General features: G+C 41.6%; 1 protein-coding gene across 2 annotated transcripts; it reads left to right on the forward strand.

Annotated features, from left to right (window-relative positions):
- Positions 1–10,424: 10,424 nt before the first annotated feature.
- Positions 10,425–13,933, forward strand: RB195_008388 (uncharacterized protein; the record flags this gene model as incomplete). 2 transcript variants are annotated; one of them, XM_064194851.1, is made up of 4 exons in its annotated part: positions 10,425–11,261; positions 12,975–13,080; positions 13,612–13,775; positions 13,826–13,933. In XM_064194851.1, 4 exons carry the CDS (start codon positions 10,425–10,427, stop codon positions 13,931–13,933), a joined length of 1,215 nt encoding a protein of 404 aa, XP_064045995.1. The 2 variants fall into 2 exon arrangements, with proteins under 2 accessions (XP_064045995.1, XP_064045996.1); XM_064194850.1 differs by having other exon boundaries at positions 10,477–11,199.
- Positions 13,934–14,966: the final 1,033 nt, after the last annotated feature.

Here is a 14,966-nt window from a genome sequence, read left to right on the forward strand (position 1 = left end):
ACTCAAGTCGACGGATGTGATGCAGCTGCTTCACACAATGTAGTTCTGTTCTTTGTTTGTCATATACATGTGTGTATATGTTTTCTGAGTGCATCCACCAAACGTCACGAACAGTCTCCGTTTCGTAAGTTCCGCAGTGCAAATTCTTAGTTTGATAGTCTAAGGATAGACTACGTCCTCTCCTCCCACCAAGTAACAAGTGGCGTCTATTGTCAGCGTACGACACCTGATAGGATCCGAAATCTTCGAAATAATATCTACGGCGTCAGCGATCTCATTTAGCTTAATTGCGTAGGTTAGTTCCCCACCATCTCCCTCTATAAGCCTCTCTGCTCGCGCAGTCATCTCAGATCATTAAACATGTTTTCTTTTTTTCATAGTGAATTTCTCTTTGATGAATTTACTCCTTATATTTTTTGTATCGAGGGTGGAAGCACCTGTATCATCCATAAAACGCGACGGTTACAGGGGATGAACTTCAGGAAGATCATGTTTTCATCCATGCAGTGAAGTAGCCTCAGATTTCATCTGATGAAAGCTCAAACATGGGTAATTAAACTATTGACTGGGAGCACATAGCGCACGTGTAAAACATTCGAGGCCAGTTGAGGCAGTAAACACGATTCTCAATTGAAGTGAACGTGATGGCGCATCCCAAGCGGATTGATTAACGAAAGACACACACACACACACACACACACACACACACACACACACACACACACACACACACACACACACACACACACACACACACACACACACACACACACACACTTTTGTCTCTCTCATAACTGTCAACTGCTTTTTTTAGGGCGGGGTTGCAGTCCATAGGCTGCAACTAATTTCGATACAAGGTTCACAAAATGTTGCACCTTCGCGCTCCTGGAAGCGACTATTTCTACATCATAGGCCTACTCGAGGTCGACCAAGGGGCGTGCAGACGCTGCAAAAATGACATCTGCGGAACACTGCTCAAATGTTCTTCGCATTATGTCATCGATGGCAAAGTTGGATAGAAAGGGTCCCGCCGTGGCCACTTGTCTCACTCCTGCTTCCGCTTTGAACAGTGAAGTAAATCTTGTTGCTGTTCGAACTGCAGCAGTTGTTCTGTTATTCCTATTGTTTATTAAGCGCAAAATATCCCTGGAATTAAATCGGCGCGAAGCACGTTGAGAACACAATCTTGATGAGAAGAGTAGAAAGCGGCTTCAAAGTCCTTTGAAGCTAACTGCTTCAAATACCGCCGCCACATTTTGATCAATCTCCTGGCAATGAACACCTGATCATCCGTCGATCGACTAGGGCGAAAGCCGGCTTATTCATCGCGGGTGGTTTTTTTTCGCAATGTTTGATTAGCAGATCTAAAACCGTGTACACGCTGCAGTGATATACCTAAGTAATTTCTGGGTTCTGTGACCGACAACTTCTTTTCAACATGAATGATGATAACGAGCCGTGAGGTATCCATTCGGATTTCAGCATTAAGCAGAATTCCAAGAGATTTCAACATTTCTGGGCTTACTTCGTCGTCTTTATCAGATTTCATATTCATATTTCTTTGATAGTAATCAGTATCTAGATCTAAGTCGGTGGTTCTCCACTGACCCTGATGTACGTTGGTCGTTGGACGTGCGCTAGGGACAAATAAGTACCGATACATAGGGATAACGTCCTTTCCTCATATCATAGACTTACATGGAGATCCTTCTTGGGCTCAATAAATGTTCGCTGAGTGACATCTGCTAATGAAGACGATAATGACTCCTCTTTTCTGAAAATGCCAAATACTGCGTGCTTTCTTACTCAGTGAAACACAGCCACTAGAGCGAGTTATAGCAATCGAATTCTTTTTTCTAATATGAACATCCCAAAGTCTTCATTGATGTGATACGACCGTGAAAGGTTCCAGAAAAGTAGAATTAGAAGCAGAGAATATATTTTATATTAGACAGCCTTAAATTTTTGAACTTCTTCTTTTCTTTTTCTCGCCAGATACCTACAGAAGGGGGTGTGACGGGTCCGCGGGCGTCAGATACCTATGGAAAGGGGTGCGACGCGTACACCGGCGTCAGATTGGCGCGCCGGCGCCAGATACCTATGGAAAGGGATGCGACGGGTCCAACGATTTGTGCGCCGACGCCAGATTTCTATAATATGGAGTGCAACGGATCCACCGGCGTCGCTGGACCCGGTCATTGGTGCGCAATAAAAAGTGTGCACGACGTAAAAGATAAATGGTTGCAGCAGTTTCATAGCCGTGAACACTGGGCGCTTTGCCCTTCACCTCTATGACTCCTCTGCGTGCCTATTTCCTTCTTCGTTCGCCTCAAGTTTGTAGCATGCCGTTCTCAGAAAGTGGAAACACGCATGCAAACGGTTGCTTAAATAGTAGCAAGATGTTTATGTGATGTGACGTGGAACGCTATCATTATCAGTAGAATGATGTCTTTCACGTCATTTAATGTTAAAACATCATTCTGTGATAACTATTGGGGGAAAACGAGAGGAATACCCATACTTCGAGTAATGCTTTCAAATAACATTCTTATCTGATATCTCCCAAACATATAAGATTATGTAAGTCTGCAAGCAAGTCACCATCTGAGGTCGCGAAACTTTCGCAAGATCCGAATTCTATCATACTCCAAATAATAGATATTTTACACATATAAGAGTTCATTCGATTTCGCTCATAATATGATAAAAGCGACAGCTGACATTGGTTATTCTGTTGCCTTCAGAATAATTGACCTCACTCGAGCGATTAAGCTGGCGGTGATCCGTAGATGTCCACTTTGGCGATGTCACTATTCGTGTTCCACTATTTTTGTTACGACACTGAGATGTACTGCGATCCATAGATCTAACATTATAAAGCACATAGCAGCGGTAAAAGTCACTGGAACAATTAAGACAACACTTAAGTACTTGAGGAGAAGTTCTCCACTTGAGCTCTAGTAGATGAATACGGAAATGATTCAAAGACGCACGTGTTCCGACTAAGATAGAGTAAATTAAGAAATGCGACCATATCCCAACATCGAGAAGATCAACACATTTTCGAGCGGGGTGCAAGGAACAAATTGGGTATTGCTCTCACACATAAACGTAGTTCTGGACTTGCGTATGTGTTCTAATAATACTATTATTTGGGTTGCGTGCTCAAAAAAGATGGCAGTAGTATTCAATAAAGATGTGCTAAGACCGGTTCTCTTTAACAATGTGTCTGTGGCCCTCTGTGTCTATCCCCCATCGTCAGCGAAGTCAAGGTGCGAGTCTGCCTATCCGCAATTCGTCCCATCATGATGACCGGACCGAGGACGGGGGCAGTTTCGTCAGCAGTGATAGAGAAGCTTGACGATATGGAATGGAAGCTGATTAGAAAAATGTTTGGCTACATTCGGCAAAGTGTGATAAAAAAAATTTTGCTTACAAGTGATTATGATGTACCGGCGAGTGAACTGGGGAAAACATCAACATCTTGTCCAACCCTCTAAAAAAGCAGTCTTCGCTCACTTGGTCTCATTTTGAAGAAAACACATCTGAACATAAAAGAAAGTTCTGGAGGAAGGTAGTGAAGGAAGATCCGATAAAAGTTGGCATCGATAGGCAGTCCAAGCGCAATATTTCTTAGAATATGGAACAGCAAAGTATGGACAAATTTTGGGCGAGTTTTAGCGGAAGATAGAACAGGATTGGGCACAAATATGCTCAAGGGCTCACCTCAAGATACGGCTAACTAGCGTCCAATCAATCGTCAAAAGCAAGCCAAAATTACAAGTCTTGTCGTCTTGTGTGCCGCAATACAGTCGCTTTGACTTTGAATTAATCAGCGGCCTGGTATTGTGGTCTGATATGGTTGCCAGAATCTTCCTCGAGAAATGCGATCGTCGAACACACCTTTGCCCAATATTTTCGATTTTTAGCGAAAGCTCGCACAGAATCCATCCATTGATCACAGTTCCATGACTTCCTAACCTCTGCGTCTTGCATGAACTGCCCGTCGGCACGTGTGTCCAGCATCGATACCCCGTGATCTGAGTACCTCAGGTCGACAATATCCGGGAGATCAGCATAACAGAACCGGGAGTTGTTCCTAAACGCGCCAGGTTTTCCTAGGTATTTGATCTATTTGGGTTGGGGTTTGGCAGTCTGGACAAATAGCACCTTCTCTAATGTCTAGGTAACTTCCGCCATAACTGTGCAAGTTATATAGCTCGTACATGAGCACGTGAGTACTCAAATGTCTGGTTCAGTATAAACAGGGTCCCCGCGAGCAGGTAACGATCAAATTTGTCCACGCGAACTTATACAGTCGTACTCTCCAATTATTTCCCTAACTGCGCTCACATTTAAAATATACATTACGAACCACAAGTGTATACCTGCTACTGCGTCATTGTTAATCACCCTGGAAGGAAAGAGACACATTAAAGCAGCGACCCACGATATTCACGAAGCGGGATCTCTTTACTAAAAGATAGGTTCAGGAGAGTAGATTACAAGTGTGGGCACGGTCACGCTCGATTCGCCTTGGTTGTCCTCAAAAACTGCGTAGGAAACTGCGGTGCGAAGCGAATTTTCGCACGAGGCATCTTTCACCTCATCTGCAAAACATCAATGCAAACGTCTTCGTCTTGAGTGGTTCTGTTCCTTCTTTTTGGTTTGTTTCTGCAAAACACATAAAGGTACTCGAATAAGTACTATTGCTTTAATTGGTTCACCTGTTTTAATTGAAAAATAGTGGTTATAACGTTCTAGGTTGAACCTTTGCTTCGTCCTATTTCTGGCTGGTTGGGATCCCGCAGAAGGTCTCAGCAGAAACAACTATACGTCATGTACCGGATGGCACCTTTTCAGGAAAACCCGCCACTGTTACAAAGTGATCCTTGAGAGACAAGTTTTTTCTTTGTTTAAACTCTTCCTGACTTGCGTTATGAACGTGTGAACATAGTTTTTCGAGTGCATCTAAGTTCTTCCAATCTCGTTATTTACATACACGATCATCATTATCACTGCGAGAACGGTGAGTTCGTAGCTCACGGTTCTCGCACTCCCTTACCCACTGCACCACCTACGCCGCCTGAGAGACTCTCACAGTAATTCCTCTATTCAAGGATGTGCACTGTTGCACTTTTTTTTAATTGAAAATATTATATATATATATATATATATATTACTATATATAATATATAATATACAATAATATAATATACAATATGTAATGTATATAATATATAATGGCTCTTTTGTGGTGTTCTCTTCACTTCCATTCACTGATCAATTAATCAAAATTAATCAAAAATTAATGGTAGTGGCATTTTCTGTAAAATCAGAATTCTGTTTTCCTAACAACATTTCCTTCCTTTTTCTTTACTATACATAAAAGCGAGACATTTCATAGTTTTCTTTTTAAACGCGGCAGTTCTACACTTGAAGAATACTCAAACTTCAGCTCCAAACACTCCTTCGATTCCAATATAATATGGACACAATTTTAAAGCATTAGTCGAAGTATGCGTTCTTTTCCTGTTTTCCCAACAGCTTCGAATGAATGATGTTTAACATAAAATGACACCATCATACTGATAAAGATAACATTCCTCATTACATCATTTAAACTGCTGGCTACTATTTAAATGCATCACCCCACGAATCTGAGGTGGTACGGATTTCAGGTGGAGTATTGGTATAGGGGATCGTAGATTATGGAGAGGTGGGTGATTCCGTCAATTTCTTGCTAATTGGCGTAAAAAAAACGGCCCGAAAGATGCGGCGTGTGCACACGGCTGGCACGCTCGAATCGAACTCGTTGTAGAAAATAGCGAGCCGGAATGCTCCAAGCCGTGTCTTCCGAGCTGTGTTTTACGGGAATTAGGAAGAAATCGACGGGATCACCCCCCTCTCCTTAATCTACGATCCCGTATACGGATACTCCATCCGAAATCCGCACCACCTCAGATTCGTGGTATGCTGCCTTTAAGCAGCTGGTTTCATTCGTGTTTCCACTTTCTGAGGAAGGCATGTTACCAACCGGAGGCAATCATGCAAAGAAATAGACGCACGGAGGAGTAATAGAGATGAAAAGCAACGCGCGTTGCGGTCACGGGTATGAAACGGCTGCAACGTCCCATTTACCTTTTGCGACATGCACACGAAGTTACTGCGCGAGAATAGTGCATTATGGCACAACAATTCTAAGTCGGTGGCTAATTTCGTGACTATATATACACACACTTGTGACAGAATAAGCTCGTTATTATATATCATGACCAGTCTGAACATCCGACTAAAGCCGGACTTCTGACCTTCTATGGTGTTCACTTCGCTCCCTTTCACCGATCAATGAAAATTAATAGTAGTGGCGTTTTCTGCAAAATTAGATTTGTACTTTTTAACAACGCTTTCTTCCTTACTTTATTATAATTTATGGTAAAAGATTACAGAATTTTCCTTAAAACGCGTCAGTTCCACATTCGGAAATCATTGAAACATCAGCTTCAAACACTCCTTCAATATCAACATAATGTAGAAAGAGCATTTATCGAAGTATGGGTTTTCCTCATGATTTCCCCCAACAGTTATCACAGAATGATTTTAACATAAAATGACGTGGACAACATTATCACACTGATAAAGATAACGTCCCAATTTAGATCATTCAGAAGTTATGCAAACTGTTGGCTACTATTTAAACAGCCGTTTGCATGGTTGTAGATAGACCTGCGGAGTCATAGAGATGAAATGCAACGCGGGCGGTGGCCACCGCTACGAAAGGGCTGTAACACCGTTCACCTTTCGAGGCATCCACACGAAGTTATTGCGCACCAATCCGACGAAGTCAGACCTGTTGCATCCCCTTCCATAGGTGTCTGGCGCCGGCGCACCAATCCGACGCCGCTGGATCCACATTGTCTGTCTGTGTGTGTGTCAGTCACGAAATTCAAAAAGGGGGGTGCGACGGGTCCACCGGCGACGAGTTGGTGCCTCGACGCTAGAAAGCTATAAAATGGGGTGCGACGGGTCCACCGGCGCCAGATACCTATAGAAGCAGGTGCGACGGATCCACCGGCGCCAGACGCCTATAGAAGGGGTGCCACGAGTCCCGCGGCGTCGGATAGGTGCGCTGGCGCCAGATACCTACAGAAGGGGTGGACGGGTCCACAGCCGTCGGATTGGTGCGCCGGCGCCAGATACCCATAGAAGGGGCTGCGACGGGTCCACCGGCGTCGGATTGGTGTTCCGGCGCCAGATACGTATAGAAGGGTTTGCGAAGGACCCACCGGCATCAGGCTGGCGCGCCGGCACCAGATAGCTATAATATGGGGTGCGACAATATGGGTAATACGGGTCCCGCGGCGTCAGATTGCTGCACAATAACTTCGTGTGCATGCCGCAAAAGGTAAATGGTTGCAGCCGTTTCATAGCCGTGGCCACTGCGCGCTTTGCTTTTCACCTTTATGACTACTCCGTGTGCCTATTTCCTTCTTCTTTCGCCTCAAGTTTGTAGCATGCCGTTCTCAGAAAGTGGAAACACGCATGCAAACGGCTGCTTAAATAGTAGCAAGATGTTTATGTGATCTGACGTGGAACGTTATCTTTATCAGTAGGAAAATGTCTTTCACGTTATTTAATGTTAAAACGTCATTCTGTAATAACTATTGGGAGAAATTAGGAGGAATACCCATACTTCGAGTAATGCTTTCAAATTGTATCTATATTATTCTGCCATCGAAGGAGTGTTTGTAGCTGATGGTCGAATATTCTCCAAATGTAGAATTAACGCGTTTAGAAGGAAAACTCCGTAATCTTTCGCCTTAATTTATGATGCAAAGAAGAAGAGGAAAGCGTTGTTAAAAAAACAAATCTAATTTTACAGAAAACACCACTACTATTAACTTTCATTGATCAGTGAAGGGGAGCGAAGCTAAAATCACCGAAAATCTGAAGTCCGGCTTCAGCCGGACATTCAGACTGGTCTACTATATAATAACGGGCTTATTCTGTCACGTGTGTCTGTGTGTCTGTGTGTGTGTGTGTCAGTCACGAAATTCAAAATGAGGGGTGCGACGGGTCCACCGGCGTCGAGTTAATGCCTCGAAGCTAGGAAGCTATAAAATGAGGTGTGAAGGGGTCCACCGGCGTCGGATACCTATAGAAGGGGGTGCGACGGGTCCACGGCGTCGGATACCTATAGAAGGGGGTGCGACGGGTCCATCGGCGCCAGATAGCGTTAGAAGGCGGTGCGACGGGTCCCACGACGTCGGATATCTATAGAAGGGGGTGCGACGGGTCCATCGGCGCCAGATAGCCTTAGAAGGGGGTGCGACGGGTCCATCGGCGCCAGATAGCCTTAGAAGGGGGTGCGACGGGTCCATCGGCGCCAGATAGCCTTAGAAGGGGTGCGACGGGTCCACGGCGTCGGATACCTATAGAAGGGGGTGCGACGGGTCCATCGGCGCCAGATAGGTCCCACGACGTCGGATACCTATAGGAGGTGCGACGGGTCCACAGCGTCGGATTGCTATAGAAGGGGGTGCGACGGGTCCACCGGCACCAAATACCTATAGAAGGGGGTACGATGGGTCCAATGGCGTAGAGTTGGTGTGCCGGCGTCGTAAAGCTAGGGACGTTGTAAAAGTTTTATAGTTGTAACCACTTTCGGCGTTGCGCTCCACCTACTCGGCTCCGCTGTTCCTCAGAAACTGGATATACACGTTCAAACAGCTGCTTAAATAGTAGCACGCTGTTTATGTGATCTGACGTGGAACGCTATCTTTATCAGTACGATGATGTTGTCCACGTCATTTCATGTTAAACATTATTCTGCCGTAACTGTTAGGGAGAAACAACAGGAAAACCCATTCTTCGAATACCACTTTCAAATCGTGTCTACACTGTGTAGGGAACGAAAACGAATGAGTGTTTTGAGCTAAAAGTTTGCGCGATTTGACGTGGAACTTTATCTTTATCAGTGAGATGACGTCTTCCACGTCATTTTATGCCAAAACTTCATTCTTTGCTAGCTGTTTGCAGAGAGCAGGAGGTATGTATGTATGTATGTATGTATGTATGTATGTATGTATGTATGTATGTATGTATGTATGTATGTATGTATGTATGTATGTATGTATGTATGTATGTATGTATGTATGTATGTATGTATGTATGTATGTATGTATGTATGTATGTATGTATGTATGTATGTATGTATGTATGTATGTATGTATGTATGTATGTATGTATGTATGTATGTATGTATGTATGTATGTATGTATGTATGTATGTATGTATGTATGTATGTATGTATGTATGTATGTATGTATGTATGTATGTATGTATGTATGTATGTATGTATGTATGTATGTATGTATGTATGTATGTATGTATGTATGTATGTATGTATGTATGTATGTATGTATGTATGTATGTATGTATGTATGTATGTATGTATGTATGTATGTATGTATGTATGTATGTATGTATGTATGTATGTATGTATGTATGTATGTATGTATGTATGTATGTATGTATGTATGTATGTATGTATGTATGTATGTATGTATGTATGTATGTATGTATGTATGTATGTATGTATGTATGTATGTATGTATGTATGTATGTATGTATGTATGTATGTATGTATGTATGTATGTATGTATGTATGTATGTATGTATGTATGTATGTATGTATGTATGTATGTATGTATGTATGTATGTATGTATGTATGTATGTATGTATGTATGTATGTATGTATGTATGTATGTATGTATGTATGTATGTATGTATGTATGTATGTATGTATGTATGTATGTATGTATGTATGTATGTATGTATGTATGTATGTATGTATGTATGTATGTATGTATGTATGTATGTATGTATGTATGTATGTATGTATGTATGTATGTATGTATGTATGTATGTATGTATGTATGTATGTATGTATGTATGTATGTATGTATGTATGTATGTATGTATGTATGTATGTACGTATGTATGTATGTATGTATGTATGTATGTATGTATGTATGTATGTATGTATGTATGTATGTATGTATGTATGTATGTATGTATGTATGTATGTATGTATGACATATATATATATACATATACGTACATACGTACCTCTAATAACCGTATTGTTCGAGCACCTTAGATGGCACCATTTTCATGGACTATAATTTTTAGGGGGTTAAAATCAACTTGCTGTGAAGAATGCTTTGCTCTTATTTTAAAACGTAGGTGCGTGCTGAGAGCGCAATAGATTTTAAAAAAGTTTTGACTCTTTTCATTTCCTACTACTAGCAAGTATGTTTGACTTATTTCATTACTCCCAATAAACTTCTGTTTCGGGCTGTGCTATTTACCTCATCAAATCTCACTTTGTCGAATCCAGGAAACCTATTTGCAAGCTTTCATGGATCAAACAGCGCAAAACCGACGACCAGGACGACCTCGAATTTATATTAATGACGCTGAACGCCAAAGGAGTCACCGCCTTAGAGAGACTTCACAGCAGCGCAGTATCCGTTGGCAAGCAAACGCAGAGCAACAACGACGGAGGCGACAGAACGAAAACGAGGAGCAACGTTTGGTCAGACGCTCAGCTAATGCAGCGCTTCAGGAAAATAGACGCCAAAGCGAAGACGTTGAAGAGCGTTTTGCTCGGCAGATGGCAAATGCAGACCGCCAGCAAAGAAGACGCCAAAGTGAGAACGATGGCCAGCGGTCTGCAAGACTACTGGAGAACTCACAACGCCAGCAAAGGAGACGCCAAAGTGAGAACGATGAACAGCGATCTGCAAGACTTCTGGGGAACTCACAACGCCAGCAAAGGAGACGCCAAGGTGAGAACGATGAACAGCGGTCTGCAAGACTTCTGGGGAACTCACAACGCCAGCAAAGGAGACGCCAAAGTGAGAACGATGAACAGCGGTCTGCAAGACTACTGGGGAACTCACAACGCCAGCAAAGGAGACGCCAAAGTGAGAACGATGAACAGCGATCTGCAAGACTTCTGGGGAACTCACAACGCCAGCAAAGGAGACGCCAAGGTGAGAACGATGAACAGCGGTCTGCAAGACTTCTGGGGAACTCACAACGCCAGCAAAGGAGACGCCAAGGTGAGAACGATGAACAGCGGTCTGCAAGACTTCTGGGGAACTCACAACGCCAGCAAAGGAGACGCCAAAGTGAGAACGATGAACAGCGGTGCGACGGACAGCGTGGAACTGTTGTACAGTATTATTTTGCAGTAATTTTTTTTTGCGTGTCGCAGAAGTTAAATGGCACGTTGCAGCCGTTTGATACCCGTGGCTACTGCGCGCGTTGTTCATCACCTCTATGACTCCTCCGTGCGTTTGTTTCCTTGCACGTTTGCCTCAGCTTGGTATTGTGCTCCTCAGAAAGTGGAAACACGAATGAAACCGGCTGCTTAAATAGTAGCCAACAGCTTACATAATTTGACAAAGAACGTTACCTTTATCAGTACGATGATTTTCACATTATTTTATGTTAAACATCATTCCTTGATAGCTGTTGAGGAAAATAGGGAGAACACCCATTCTTCGCGTAATGCTTTAAAATTGTGTATATATTATATTCGAACCGAAGTAGTGTTTGAAGCTAAAGTTTGAATATTCTCAAAATGTAGAACTGACGCGTTTAGAAAAAACTATGAAATTTTTTGTCTTTATATACATTAAAAAAGAAAGAAGAAAATAACAAAACAACATGAAAACAGAACTCTTATTATTTACAGAAAATATCACTACCACTAATTTTTGAATTTCAATTTAAAAGTATATTTTGGTTAGTTGATGAAAGTGAGCGAAGCGAACACCACACAAAGTGAGTCCGGCGTAAGCCGGACGATCAGACTTGTATATAATAACGGGCTTATTCTGTCTGTCACGTGTGTGTGTCAGTCACGGAATTCAAAAAGCCGGGTGCGACGGGTCCACCGGCGCCAGATACCTACAGAAGGGAAAGTGGCGGGTCCACCGGCGTCGGATTGGTGCGCCGGCGCCAGATAGCTAGAAAATGGGGTGCGACGGGTCCCACGGCGTCGGATTGGTGCGCGGCGCCAGATAGGTATAACGTGGGGTGAGGCGGGTCCCGCGGAATCGAAATGGTGCGCAATAACTTCGCGTGCATGTCGCAAAAGATGAATGGTTAAAGCCGTTTCATAGCCGTGGCCATTGCGCGCATTGCTCTTCACCCTCATGACTCTTCCGCGTATCTATTTCTTTCTTCGTTCCCTCAAATTGGCAGCATGCCGTTCTCAGAAAGTGGAAAACGACTGCTTAAATAGTAGCAGGATGTTTATGTGATCTGACGTGGAACATTATCTTTATCAGTAGGAAGATTTCTTTCACGACATTTTATGTTAAAACATTATTCTGTGATAACTGTTGGGCGAAATCAAGAGAAATACCCATACTTCGAGTAATTCAATTGTATCTATATTATTCTGGCATCGAAGGAGTGTTTGTAGCTGATGGTAGAATATTCTCCAAATGTAGAATTGGCGCATTTGGAAGGAAAACTCCGTAATCTTTAATCCGTAATTTATAATATAAAGAAGGGAAGTAAAGCGTTGTTAAAAAAACGCAAATCTGATTTTACAGAAAACACCACTACTACCAACTTTCATTGATCAGTGAAGGGGAGCGAAAAACCACTGAAAGTCTGAAGTCCGGCTTTAGCCAGACATTCAGACTGGTATAATATATAATAATTTATAATACTCAATACAATGTATAATATATATATATATGTATATTATTTATTGAGTATATATTTAGTCTCCTATTCTTAATATCTCTATGTGAAATAAGGAGCCAGTGAAAAGATTTGTTTCCTCTTTTTATAAGATGGTCTTTCATAACGATAATTTCTAGTAGGTGTTTTTTTTTTGATTCACAAGCCCTTTGTGTTCACTGATAACTGCTAAGTAACGTTTCAGATTTTCCGCGAAACGAACTCCTGGGAAGAGGCGAAAGGTTTTTGCGAAACCATTGGAGCTTATCTTGTGAAAATCGACACTTTGGAAGAAAATAACTTTTTAAATGGTTAGAAAGTTAACTAGTACGAGAAAAAAAACACATTTATAAAGTCTTCTCACACTTTTCAAAGACATTATTTGATTCAATTGTACGAAACATTCGTTACTGTTGAAAAAATTCCCACCAAAAGGAAACTAGAACGAGACAAAAACAAATATGCTTTCTATAAAAGCTAAAAGTACAAACAACTTACATACATTTACGTAGGATACAATCTAATAAATGACTAATATGACGTAGCACTAGATTGAGCCAAATGTTTTATTCTAAATGTTTGTAAATTCCGCGCCATTCATAAAATGCAGGTGATTGACGTCAATAAAAGCGCCCGTCATTCTGCACGTTCTGTGGAGACGTTTCAGTAGTATTCCACAACCACTTCATGATAAATCCTGAGCATCGAAATTCATACTCTGTCTATATCTAAAAGTTCTAGTCTATTCAGATTAATTTTTTCAAAATCTTTCCTTCAACTCAATAAATGGTTTTTTGCTAAATTTTCTTTTCATTTCTCAGTTAAAGATAAATATTTTACAGTACTACAAATATTGAGCTTCGATAGAGGAAGAACATGGATCGGATTGAAGAATGATGAAAAAAGATGGGATACTTGGAGATGGGTAGACGGCACAAAACCTAAATTCTATGCATGGAAAACAGGCGAACCAAACGGATATCGAAACAATGAGTGGTGCGCAAATGTAAGTTGCACTATCCATCTCTTCAATACTATAATTTCCGATACTTTCAGATAGAGCCTACTGGAGGATGGAACGATTTGGATTGCGAGAGCAGAGTTTGGAACGAAAATTTAGGTGTTTTGTGCGAAACAGATAATTGTGCTGATGTTGCTCTTTAAATTTGTATCATTATTCAAAAAAAAGTTTGGCCGATTCTTGATTGCTTGACCAACAATAATAGCACACAATTATTTCAATTTAATATCACCTTTCATTTCCACTTTTTGAAAAGTGATGCAGAATTCGTAGATGATTCTAGAGATAGGCTACTTCTTTTCTGTTGGAGTATCGAACCGAACCTTTCTCTCCCTTCCATTAATTTTTACCACACTACTCTGAGTAAAAGCACTAACTTAATACATGCTCTTACAGTGTATTCCAGCCGCTTTCCACATCGATCTATAAGTTTCTTGTTGATCAATGAAATAAAGTGCAAAAGAAGGTATCCATGAGATGCGTGGATGTCATCGAATCCTACAAAACAGAGAATCAATAAAACAGTTCAGGACCTTCAAAATTTCTTGAATAACGTATTCAATTGCTAACCATTGGGAGAGAGCATGAAATAGCACAGAACTTGGAGAATTTAGCATAATTAAAAATATTATAAGAATCTACTATGTTAATGCTGAGTTTAAAGAACGACAGCGATAAGAGATCTCCTCGTTAAATGCACAGTGTCCATTGCTCAACTAAACATACGAACAATAAAAATAAAGCTACCAACTGTTAACGAAGCCAGCGAATACGTTACAAACTAAGATTTATTATTGAAAATCAGTTTCAGAAGTATGTGTAAGTATAAGAGAGGACCTCGCCCGATTAAAGAAATTTACCGACTGCATGTCTCGGCTATTAACTAACTAGGTGTTTATTTCTGCGATTCTGCCTTGAAACGTGAGAAAAGGGAAAGCATTTTTGCGAATCATGATTATGGAAACCTTTCAAAGTCCAGATATAATGAGTTGAGGAATCGGCGTAAAATGTTTGTTGGCGGAGGCGGGTGGAGACACTCGGTGGCGCCCTTATTCTTTATTTCTCAAAGTAAATAATTAAGCCAATCGAGGCCCTAAGACCTAAGCATTAGTTTTAAAAGATCTAAAGCTAAAGTTACTAAGAGAAAAAAGTTAGTCAGAGTGTCGAAAAATAAAG

Source organism: Necator americanus, chromosome III (assembly GCF_031761385.1).
Source record: "Necator americanus strain Aroian chromosome III, whole genome shotgun sequence".
NCBI classification, from domain to species: Eukaryota; Metazoa; Nematoda; class Chromadorea; order Rhabditida; family Ancylostomatidae; genus Necator; species Necator americanus.